The following is a 12,500-nucleotide window of genomic DNA, read 5'->3' as shown; positions in this document are numbered from 1 at the left end:
AGTAGGAGAGAGAGCAGGAGAGAGAGAGAGAGAGTAGGAGAGAGAGAGAGAGAGAGAGAGAGAGAGAGAGAGAGAGAGAGAGAGAGAGAGAGAGAGAGAGAGAGAGAGAGTAGGAGAGATTTAAATTGTTAAAGCTACCTTTATTGGGTAGTTAGAACTGCCAGCTAACCAAGCAGTTGCACCACACCAGCCATTTCTTATTCAAACAAACCCATTTCACTTACAATTTCACAAATTTACTTTTCCAAAAAAACCTCCTATTCAGAATCAACACACATTCCTCTGTGTGACCACCTCAGTTGTACCTTGACAACATTCCTCTCCTCAAGCCTGGTGAGCCAACTGTCAAGTCCAACTGTCAAGTCCAACTGTCAAGTCCAACTGTGCCGTCATGAGCAAACAACATGTGATGATATGTATGTGTGAATGCTAACTTAACGCCTCAGATCCATCTGCTTCTGTCTGTGTGTTTCAATACATGATGATTTAAAGAGTCCAGGCTGCCATGATGGTGATGTAGAGTAAACCATCACACACGCTGTCCGTATACAACCTTCTCTAACTGAGACCTCGCTCTGGCCTTCACTGTGGAAGGTTGAGCAATGCTGCCATCTACTGGTGGAAGCGATGGTGGCCACATGAATCATAGCAGTGTTTTATTTGACCGAGCCCAGTGTGGGGTAGTGTCCAAGCATGTGTGTGTGTGAGAGTGTGTGTCTGAGAGTGTGTCTGAGTGTGTGTGTGTGTGTCTGTGTGTGTGAGAGAGTGTGTGAGAGTGTGTGAGAGTGTGTGTGAGAGTGTGTGAGAGAGAGTGTGTGTCTGAGTGTGTGTGTCTGAGAGTGTGTGTGTGTGTCTGAGAGTGTGTGTGTGTCTGAGAGTGTGTGTGTGTGTACTGACTCACCAGGCCTGTGAGAGAGGGGGCAGACTGTCCCAGGGTCTGGTTCCTCATGAGGACCAGGTTGTTAAGCTCCCCGGGACCCTGCCCGGCAGCTGGCTCACGCCCCCGTGCACACTGCTGGAGAGCGGCAGGAGCTGCTTACCTGACACACACACACACACACACACTTTAAAAAGAAAGTTTTTAAAAACCTTGAAATGTTTCTGTTGTGTGTGGGGAAAAACGTACAAATAAATAAATCAACTTGAAATGTTTCTGTGTCGTGTAAAAAATAAAAATCTGCTGTTCTCTCCCCACACTGTGTGTGAAAAAATATTTAGGAAAAAAGGATTTGGATTTTTGTATATGTACTTTTTCCATATCCTGTGTATGCATGTGTATACACGTGTGTGTGTGTTTCACCAGTCATGGCCATGCCGCTGTGTGTGTGTGTGTCTCACCAGTCATGGCCATGCCGCTGTGTGTGTGTGTGTGTCTCACCAGTCATGGCCATGCCGCTGTGTGTGTGTGTGTCTCACCAGTCATGGTCATGCCGCTGTGTGTGTGTGTGTCACCAGTCATGGCCATGCCGCTGTGTGTGTGTGTCTCTCACCAGTCATGGCCATGCCGCTGTGTGTGTGTGTCTCACCAGTCATGGCCATGCCGCTGTGTGTGTGTGTCTCACCAGTCATGGCCATGCCGCTGTGTGTGTGTGTCTCACCAGTCATGGTCATGCCGCTGTGTGTGTGTGTCTCACCAGTCATGGTCATGCCGCTGTGTGTGTGTGTCTCACCAGTCATGGCCATGCCGCTGTGTGTGTGTGTGTCTCACCAGTCATGGTCATGCCGCTGTGTGTGTGTGTCTCACCAGTCATGGCCATGCCGCTGTGTGTGTGTGTCTCACCAGTCATGGCCATGCCGCTGTGTGTGTGTGTGTCTCACCAGTCATGGTCATGCCGCTGTGTGTGTGTGTCTCACCAGTCATGGTCATGCCGCTGTGTGTGTGTGTGTCTCACCAGTCATGGTCATGCCGCTGTGTGTGTGTGTCTCACCAGTCATGGTCATGCCGCTGTGTGTGTGTGTGTCTCACCAGTCATGGTCATGCCGCTGTGTGTGTGTGTGTCTCACCAGTCATGGTCATGCCGCTGTGTGTGTGTGTGTCTCACCAGTCATGGTCATGCCGCTGTGTGTGTGTGTGTCTCACCAGTCATGGTCATGCCGCTGCGCCGGGCGTGGCTCTCATCCTGGCTCAGCTGCCGGTAGATCTTGGTCTTGTTGGCGGCTGGAGACAGGTCAGGGTTACTCAACTTCCTGAACAGCAGGGGAGGGGGAGGAGCATACTCCCTCTGAGAGACAGAGAGAGAGACAGAGAGACAGACACAGAGAGAGACAGAGAGAGACACAGAGAGAGAGACAGAGAGAGAGAGAGAGAGAGAGAGAGAGAGAGACAGAGACAGAGACAGAGACAGAGAGAGAGAGAGACAGAGAGAGAGACAGAGAGAGAGACAGAGAGGTGGTGGGGGGGGGGGGGAGAACAATAGAAAGGCCTATTAAATACTGCAAACCAAGCCGTGTGGCCCTGCACAGGCTTGTAGGTGCTGCTGAAGGCTCCGTGGAGCCTGGCTCTGGAGGCCCTGTCCAGGCCAACAAGGCCCCACCAAGCCCAGAAAGACCCAGGGGCCATGTACGTGTGGGCCCCGTGCCAAAGCAAAGTCATAAAGCACAGTGCAAAACCACACACAGACACTGGATCTCTATGCTAACACTGGGGGCTACACACAGCCAAACCCAGTTCACACTCCTACTCCAACACACACACACACACGTCTGTTCAACTCATTATGCAACTCCCAGCCCCGCGGCTCCACTTTACAAGACCGGCCCAGCGACCGACTCCCCGAGTCAAAAAGCCAATCAATCAAGGGCTGGATCCAGCCTCAGAGGAGCCGGGGTTATGAACCCAGACTATCCCTTCACATGTGAGGAGAGTGGAAAGTCAGAACCACAGTTGCTTGTGGTGTTGCCAGGGCAGGCTTCCAGCCGCTGGGAAGGAGAGGACCAGAGAGGAGGGCACCAGGGAGGGAGACGTGCCCGATATCCTGCCAGACTAGCCTGGTTGGGTTCCCGCTGGCCTCGTCTGGCTGTTTTGGTTCATCAGGATCGCAAAGAAAGGTCGGCGTGGAAACCTGGTCTCAGATGAGGTCATTTCCTCTCACGCTCCAGCAGCGAACTGATGAGCCCCTGGTCGCCAGGAGTTCCGGAGACATCTGGATATCGCCGTGCCGGAGGACGCACACACACACACTGCAGCCTCAAAACCACACACACACACACACACTGCAGCCTCGAAACCACACACACACACAAAGGGCTTGGGCTTTCAGGGAAACGTTTTTAGCAGCCTTAAACAAGTTAGAGACCAGGGAACCAAACCAGAAAACCTAAACCAGAACTCAACTAAACCCCACTGAATGTGGCTCATAGACGCAGGAAAAACAACCTGAAACGTGACAATCCAATTTTCTCCTATATGCCTGGTGTAATTTACTCCTTAGCCACCAGGTGGCAAAGCACTTCTAAGTGATGGACCCAGGTAAAAACACACAGAGGTAGACCTCCTGCCACAGCATCTCTGGTACAGAGTTCAGACACGAGATTTGAGAAGGAATAACAAACATCCTTCAGCCTCAGTCCTTGATGGGGAACCTTTTAAAACACTGGATTTGGTTAACAGGCAAATACAAAGCAACGGCTGTCTGTCTCTCTGTCTGTCTCTGTCTGTCTCTCTCTCTCTGTCTCTCTCTCTCTGTCTCTCTCTCTCTCTCTCCATTCCTCCCTCTCCATTCCTCCCTCTCTCTCTCTCCCTCTCCCTCTCTCCCTCTCCCTCTCTCCCTCTCTCCCTCTCTTTTCTCCTCACACACACGTGCGGATCAGTCGTGATGGGTACGCTGAGCAGTAGAGCAGGCTTCCAATTGATGATTCGTGTGTTTAATCCCTGGATCAATCCCCACCTCCAAATGAAAGACTGTGCTGGTGTAACCTACAGCTGGATTAGAGAGCCTACATCCAATAACCTTCACACGTTTCTTGGCTCACACACACACACACACACACACACACACACACACCTGCCCTCTGAATGTTCCCAATAACTTGAGGCCAAACGATGGGAGTCAGAACTCGATAATAAAGCCTGTCTCTGTTAGAGGCAGGGTGTACGGTGAAGAGGACAACTTGTCTCTGTTAACTCGTTCAACAGCACGCTACGTTACACCCCATGCGTTTACCGACGGGTCATGGCAACTGGAAAGGCGAGTATGGTCAGGCTAGCGTTAGCGGATAGCAAGCGACGCTAGCTAATGACGCGAAGGCCGGGATTGTTCTGTTTACAGTGCCTTAACCGTTGTAAATCTGTCAGCGAGTGCTAGCAATCACAAAACTATTCGGTACAAAAGCATTTTGGGCTTAAGGCCTGGGGTGGTTGGTGACAGACTTATGCCGGTAATTTTACAGAAAGAAGGCGGTGTTCTTCAATGCAAATCCGGAGAGTCAGATGGCTGAGCGGTGAGGGAGTCGGGCTAGTAATCAGAAGGTCGCTGGATCGATTCCCCGCCGTGCCACATGACGTTGTGTCCTTGGGCAAGGCACTTCACCATACTTGCCTCGGGGGGAATGTCCCTGTACTTACTGTAAGTCGCTCTGGATAAGAGCGTCTGCTAAATGACTAAATGTAAATGCACGTTAGTTCATCAAGAAACAAGAACAAGTATCTGTTTGAACGTCTTCGTTTCACAGGTGTGTTTGAAAGTAATTTATATATATCTGCGCTATGAGCGTTAAAACCAAGAAAAGGTAGAAACAGATGTTGGTCCGCTTTCAAAGGGAGCAGCACTTTCATTTCTAGATTCTTGTTTGAAAACTTGAGAAAGCAAGGCTCATTTACACGGAAAGGCAAGGCTCATTTACATGTTACAATCGTCCCCTCTCTTTAATCACCCAGGGACGTCTGTCTGTGTCTCATTAATAAAGCAAAAACGCCACACAAAAAAAACACCATTCCATAACCCCTAACGCCTAACGCTCTCACCCTCCCTGTTAGAGAACTATACCCTGCCACCACTCTGTTCATGAAGTGCAAAACCAGCAGGTTGTGGAATTGACTGGAAAACAGCCAGAGGCACCTGGGTTCACTTACAGTACACAGGGGGGGAAGTAAAACCCTCTCTCCCCCCTCTCTCTCTCCTCTCCTCCTCTTCCCCTCCCCCTCAGCAATTTGAGAAATTTTATTTGCTCAACATTCGTCTTGTCATGCGTCCGTGGAGGAGGGACGTGATGGGATGTTCCCCACCATCCATCACCTGGGGCTCAACCCGAGCATCTGCCAGGCCTGGGGCGGAGCTGAGGCCGGGGGAGAGGCCTGGGGCGAGGGCTGAGGCCGGGGGAGAGGCTAGGCCTGGGGCGAGGGCTGAGGCCGGGGGAGAGGCTAGGCCTGGGGCGAGGGCTGAGGCTAGGGGAGAGGCCTGGGGCGAGGGCTGAGGCCGGGGGAGAGGCTAGGCCTGGGGCGAGGGCTGAGGCTAGGGGAGAGGCCTGGGGCGAGGGCTGAGGCCGGGGGAGAGGCTAGGCCTGGGGCGAGGGCTGAGGCTAGGGGAGAGGCCTGGGGCGAGGGCTGAGGCTAGGGGAGAGGCCTGGGGCGAGGGCTGAGGCCGGGGGCGAGGCCTGGGGCGAGGGCTGAGGGTAGAGGCTAGGGTAGAGGCTAGGGCCTGGGCTAGGCCTGGGGCTTGGCATAATCCCTTAGCATAATAAAATGTGAATGTTCGGGGGCTGCATTCACGAAACAAGTGCGCCCCATCCCCATCGCCTGGCCCTAGGAGGGAGATGAAGATGAAATGTCTTCCTGACAGCAAGAGGTACACCTTAACACCCCAACCACCCTCCGCCACACACACACACACACACACACAGCAGGTGGTTCTACAGCCCTGCGGCAGCTGTGTGTGCTTCGAATCCCTTTAGCAGAGTAGAGCATGTTGTGTTCCTTCCTGTTTGAGAACATTACAAGCATGCCTGTACAGGAGGATTGCATCACAAGCGTTTTCCCTGCAGCCCGGTACAGCGTGTGTGCATGTGGAAGCACCGTGTACAGGCGTGTGCTCGTCCAGGCCGTTAATGGTGTTGATGTGTTCCAGATGGACCGTGCCAGTGTCAAGGGGACAGGGCTTCAGTAGAGACGCCTGGAGGGACAGAACTCTCACTGCCTGGGCCTAGGGGTTAGGGGCTGGGCCTAGGGGCTGGGCCTAGGGGTTAGAGGCTGGACCTAGGGGTTAGGCCTAGGGCCTAGGGGCTGGGCCTAGGGCCTAGGGGCTGGGCCTAGGGGTTAGAGGCTGGGCCTAGGGGCTGGGCCTAGGGGTTAGAGGCTGGACCTAGGGGTTAGGCCTAGGGCCTAGGGGCTGGGCCTAGGGCCTAGGGGCTGGGCCTAGGGGTTAGAGGCTGGGCCTAGGGGCTGGGCCTAGGGCCTAGGGGCTGGGCCTAGGGGTTAGGCCTAGGGCCTAGGGGCTGGGCCTAGGGGTTAGGGGCTGGGCCTAGGGGTTAGAGGCTGGACCTAGGGGCTGGGCCTAGGGGTTAGGGGCTGGGCCTAGGGGTTAGGGGCTGGGCCCAGGGGTTAGGGGCTGGGCCCAGGGGTTAGGGGCTGTGCCTAGGGGTTAGGGGCTGGGCCCAGGGGTTAGGGGCTGGGCCTAGGGGTTAGGCCCAGGGGTTAGGGGCTGGGCCCAGGGGTTAGGGGCTGGGCCCAGGGGTTAGGGGCTGGGCCCAGGGGTTAGGGGCTGGGCCTAGTGGTTAGAGAGAGATAAAGGGTCCAAACGATCACACACGATAGAGTGGCATTTCCTAAACACGGGGTAGATATTTGATGGATAGAATGTATGTGTAATCACGTTGTGTGTGAGAGAGAGAGAGAGAGAGAGAGAGAGAGAGAGAGATAGAGAGAGAGAGAGAGAGAGAGAGCAGTCTTGGAGAATATGAACCCAACGCGCTGGTCCAGGCCTGATTACTAGCTGGGATTACTGGGGCATTCATTCCCCCCCCCCCCCCCGCCCCCTCCATATGGGGAGCATCTTGAAAGGCTCTGTAGAGCAGTAAATAAAGACGGAGGGGTGTTTCATTGGGTTTCTGTTGGGGATGGTGGGAGTGAGGACAAAGAAAGTGCTTTGTGCAGCGTTATTACAGTGAGCCCCCCCCCCCACTTGGTCTCTGTGGTCTTGCCCCACACACACACTTACCACTGGAATATACCAAGGAGGTGGGGAGGGGAGGGGGGTCCGAACAGGAAAGGAGGAGAGAGAAGGTGAGACGGAGCGGTGAAAGACCAGGGAGGCCTCGCTTGCAGGAATGAGGCAGCGGGCGTTTCTTTCGCTGGAACTGTAAAAGAACGACCCATTAAAAGCCCAGTGCTTGTTAGAGGGTTATGAGTCATGACTCAGGGTTTGGGGGCTGAGCTATTTTAGCTACTACTGCCCCTGTCTCTCACCCCCCCCCGCCCCCCCTTTAATCTGTCTGCTACAGCTGTGATGCAGTGCAGCCCCTGCTCCTCGGCCCAGCACCTCCCTGACTCTCCCCTCCAAACCCTCCTTTATCGAGGACTGGACTAGTCTGTCAGACTCCACCTGCCACTGCCTCAGACAGCAGGGATCACCAGCACAGCCTAGAGCTAGACCAGGCTAGAGCTAGAGCAGACCAGGCTAGAGCCAGACCAGGCTAGGCTAGAGCTAGACCAGACCAGACAAGGCTAGAGCTAGAGCAGACCAGACCAGGCTAGACCAGACCAGACCAGGCTAGAGCTAGAGCAGACCAGGCTAGAGCTAGAGCAGACCAGAGCTAGAGCAGACCAGGCTAGAGCTAGAGCTAGAGCAGACCAGGCTAGAGCTAGAGCAGACCAGACCAGGCTAGAGCTAGAGCAGACCAGACTAGAGCAGACCAGACCAGGCTAGAGCTAGAGCAGACCAGGCTAGAGCAGACCAGACCAGGCTAGAGCCAGACCAGACCAGGCTAGAGCTAGAGCAGACCAGACCAGGCTAGAGCAGACCAGACCAGGCTAGAGCCAGACCAGACCAGACCAGGCTAGAGCTAGAGTAGACCAGACCAGGCTAGAGCTAGAGCAGACCAGACCAGGCTAGAGCTAGACCAGACCAGGCTAGAGCCAGACCAGACCAGACCAGGCTAGAGCTAGAGTAGACCAGACCAGGCTAGAGCTAGAGCAGACCAGACCAGGCTAGAGCTAGAGCAGACCAGACCAGGCTAGAGCTAGAGCAGACCAGACCAGGCTAGAGCAGACCAGACCAGGCTAGAGCCAGACCAGACCAGACCAGGCTAGAGCTAGAGTAGACCAGACCAGGCTAGAGCTAGAGCAGACCAGACCAGGCTAGAGCTAGACCAGACCAGGCTAGAGCTAGACCAGACCAGACCAGGCTAGAGCTAGAGCAGACCAGACCAGGCTAGAGCCAGACCAGACCAGACCAGGCCAGACCAGGCTAGAGCCAGACCAGACCAGGCCAGACCAGGCCAGGCTAGAGCTAGACCAGAACACATCAGGACAGGCCTGACATAGAGAGTAGAGAAGGCCTTGCGAGGTGGATGTATGGAGGGCTGACAGCTCCAGAGAGAATAATGGTGGTGCCAGACTCCAGCATCAATGACCCCCCCCTTGCGTGTGACCTTCAAAGGCCAGTCAGCCAGTCAGTCCTGGAGCAGGAGGGATAGAAAGATCCAGGAGGGTAGGTTAGCCCAGTCTTTCTCCCCAGGCACAGGTGCCCAGCCCCAGCCCCCCCTGCCCTCTCCCCACTTGCCTGACAGCTCTGCCCTTTCACAGGGGATAAAAAAACAGACAGCCCGACCGGACAGTCAGCTCAGAATCACCGTCACAGCTGGGAGGAATGGCTATTACTGGGAGCTCCTAGAAAAACCAAACATTACCTGCTGGCCGCCTTAGCTAAATGCCCCCCCCCCGTCTCCCTACCCCCAGCCAATCAGCAGTAGCCAGGCCAACCTCAAAGTAAACATAGGAGGTCAAACGATGAAACGCCCCCTGACCTTTAAGACCCTGAGCATTGGGGCTAAGGTCTTCAAGGTGAAGGACACCACACACACACTACAGCACAGCCCTCAGGCAGCAACCAGCAGGCTGTCAGATCGCCTCCATCAGCATTCCAGCTTCTCCGCTCCACGTCTGTCCATGGATTCTGCTCACAGCTGCAGGAAAGACTAATTAAACCAGTCTGACACCTGAGAAAGCAGAACGCAAAACAGGAGGCACTGAGTCAAGGAGAGAGCAGGTGGAACAGAGAGGAAGTCTAAAACACGGGTGTTGTGAGTTGTCAAATGTGAGTGTGTGTGTGTGTGTGAGTGAGTGAGTGAGTGAGTGAGTGAGTGAGTGAGTGTGTGTGTGTGTGAGTGAGTGAGTGTGTGAGTGAGTGAGTGAGTGAGTGTGTGTGTGTGTGTGTGTGTGTGTGTGTGAGTGAGTGAGTGAGTGAGTGAGTGTGTGTGTGTGTGTGTGTGTGAGTGAGTGTGTGTGTGTGTGTGAGTGTGTGTGTGTGTGTGAGTGTGTGTGTGTGTGTGTGTGTGTGTGTGTGTGTGTGTGTGTGTGTGTGTGTGTGTGTGTGTGAGTGTGTGAGTGTCGGGGGTGGGGGTTGTGTTGCCACCATATTGACTGACAGTTCTTGTCCTAATGATTAAAACAAAGAGCTGTTTTAATGAATAATTCACTAAGGGCTGACTAAGGTTGACTCTGATGGATAGTTCAGACTGCGCGCATAGAGGAATGGATGTATACACACACACACACACACACACACACACACACATTAGCATTTAGAACTGTCTGTGGTCCAGAAGCAGTAATGGAGTGAGGAGATGAGTTAAATGGCCTTTTATATGGTGGTGGAGAGAAAGAGAGAGCGATAAGGTTCATTTGCTGCAACTGATGCTGAGTCAAACAGGTCTCTGACAGCCAGAGAAGTGTGTGTGGGTGTGGGTGTGGATATATATAGAGTGCCTAGGACAGGACAGACTGAGCTTTTGGTTTGTTTCATCTCCTAAGGCAGGCAGGCAGGATGACTCAGCAGACAGGCTAGGGCAGTGTGTGTGTGTGTGTGTGTTGGGGGTCAGGGACCAGTCTGGACAGACTAGAGCAAACCAGTCTGTCTGATTGAATCTTGAGCATTAGCATGTGTTAGCATGCCAACTACTTTACACACACACACACACACACACTTTCAGTCATGAGTTGATAAAAGAGGAATGAAACCATTTGTGCAACTTCCCTCCGTGTCCAGTTGCTGTGTAACAGGAATAGGAGGGGAGCAGAAGGAGTCACAATAACACACAGACACACACACACACAGACACGCATCACGTCACACACACACACACACACACCATAAAGGGAAAAGCATCACAAGAATCTATGCTTCACATTTTTGCACGGACAAAGAAAACGAATTACATCTCCATGAACCATGAAAAGACATCAGCCTTTCGAACGCGATTGCCTATCCTAATTACAACATTTCATTTCTGTGCATCAGTGGGAAAAAAGGGGCTTTGTCTGCATCTTAGTGCACACCCAGACAGAACAGACAGTAACTGAGGCAGACAGGGAGCCAGCTAGCTGAGGCAAAGGGGAGAGCCAGCTAGCTGAGACAGAAAGAGAGTCAGCTAGCTGAGACAGAGAGAGGCAGCTAGCTGAGGCAGTGAGGGAGCCAGCTAGCTGAGGTGGACAGAGAGCCAGCTAGCTGAGGCAGTGAGAGAGCCAGCTAGCTGAGGCAGTGAGAGAGCCAGCTAGCTGAGGCAGAGAGAGAGCCAGCTAGCTGAGGCAGAGAGAGAGCCAGCTAGCTGAGGCAGAGAGAGAGTCAGCTAGCTGAGGCAGTGAGGGAGCCAGCTAGCTGAGGCAGAGAGAGAGCCAGCTAGCTGAGGCAGAGAGAGAGCCAGCTAGCTGAGGCAGAGAGAGAGCCAGCTAGCTGAGGCAGAGAGAGAGCCAGCTAGCTGAGGCAGAAAGAGTCAGCTAGCTGAGGTGGGGAGAGAAGCAGCTAGCTGAGGCAGTGAGGGAGCCAGCTAGCTGAGGCAGTGAGGAAGCCAGCTAGCTGAGGCAGAGAGGGGCTCAGTCAGGGCTTGAGTTTGTCCTTCTGAGAATATGAAAGCAGCAGGGCTTGATGAAGAAGCCTCATCAGTATGGTAATGACACCCTGAGACACAATTCTTTCTGATGGGACTCAAGGGATGTTATTTACCCCTGTGTGTGTGTGTGTGTGTGTGTGTGTGTGTGTGTGTGTGTGTGTGTGTGTGTGAGTCCTCTCCCCCTGACCCTTCTCCCACTCCAGCGCTCGTTGTGGCGTGTCTATCAGGGGAATTAGAGAACCGAAACCACCCCCCCCCCCGTCCCTATCAAAAATCTGTGCGTCGCTCAAACCCTTCCCCCTCCTCACCTCCCTGTAAAGAAAACAATCTACAGCCATTAAATAGGATTTTCCCTCCACTGGCTCATTACCATAAACTGCATGCTAGGTTTTCATTTGTGCATAATGTCTGTATAATTCATCTGATTGGTTCCCAGAGAGGCACAGCTGGGTAGTCTCCCTACAGCTATGCATTCATACGTCATCATAGGGGCTCCATGTCTGGGCTTCATGTTGTGAAGAACAGTCCAGACCAAGGGCAGAGAGGACTGGAGGCATTTAGCTAATAGGCAGGTACCTGGAGACTGCGGTCTTCTCTCCTCTCCTCCTCCGCCTCCTCCTCTGTTCTTCCTCCCCCCCCCTCCCCTCCTTCTCTCTTCTTCCTCCCCCCCCCCCCCCCCCTCCTCCTCTCTTCTTCCTCCCCCCCCCCCCCCCCCCCCCCCTCCTCCTCTCTTCTTCCTCCCCCCCCCCTCCTCCTCTCTTCTTCCTCCTCCCCCCCCCCCCCCCCTCCTCCTATAGACAGTTGAGTTTCCTCTGAGTCGTGTCAAGCAGCATCTGTTTCTAACCTCAGCCTCTCCCAATCTCCAGATGTCTGAACCACAGGCTGTGAGTGTGTGTGTGTGTGTGTGTGTGTGAGTGTGCGTGTGTGAGTGTGAGAAAGAGCAGGTAGGAGAGAGACGAGAGGCAACAGGCCACAGACGTGTTCCACTTCCTCCTCTCAGGCTCCTACAGCTGCTGCCGGCTGTTCCTCTGACGGTTGCCGAGGGACACGGGGAGGGAAGACATGACGGCTGTGATGTCATGACAGAAAGGAGGAGGGGAGGAGAGGGTTAGGGGACACAGAGGAGAGAGAGGGACAGAGAGGAGGTAAAGGTAGAAAAATAGAAAGAGGATTATAGAACCCTATGAGGAGGATGTGGAACGACAGGTACATAAACAGACTAATAACCAGTGATAAAGGCAGGATGAATGCTGGAGCAGAACAAGGATGGCTCAATAACTCTGGCTTTCATTAGCTTTGGCCGCAGGAGAATGACACAGCAGAGGGCCAGGCCGGGCCAGGGAGTTCAGGGGAGCCAAAGAGCTGGACTCAGGCCCACTGAGAGGGATGATGTGCTAGTCTAGGGAGTCAGATGGCTGAGCGGTGAGGGAGTCGGGCTAGTAATCATAAGGTTGCCGGAT

General features: G+C 53.9%; 1 protein-coding gene across 1 annotated transcript in view; it reads right to left on the bottom strand.

Moving 5' to 3' along the window:
• Positions 1-857: 857 nt before the first annotated feature.
• LOC124489686 (microtubule-associated serine/threonine-protein kinase 2-like) overlaps positions 858-12,500 on the bottom strand; it is a 19,235-nt gene continuing 7,592 nt past the window's right edge. The window contains exons 2-3 of the mRNA XM_047052062.1: positions 2,081-2,222; positions 858-1,040 (exon numbers count right to left, since the gene is read on the bottom strand). Of these exons, the coding sequence (XP_046908018.1) occupies positions 946-1,040; positions 2,081-2,222 (237 nt within the window). The 3' untranslated portion in view covers positions 858-945. The remainder of the gene's footprint in view (positions 1,041-2,080; positions 2,223-12,500) is intronic.

This window comes from Hypomesus transpacificus, unplaced genomic scaffold, assembly GCF_021917145.1.
Source record: "Hypomesus transpacificus isolate Combined female unplaced genomic scaffold, fHypTra1 scaffold_195, whole genome shotgun sequence".
NCBI lineage: Eukaryota > Metazoa > Chordata > Actinopteri > Osmeriformes > Osmeridae > Hypomesus > Hypomesus transpacificus.
The sequence above is the reverse complement of the archived record's forward strand: the minus strand, read 5'-3'. Positions and strand labels throughout refer to the sequence as shown.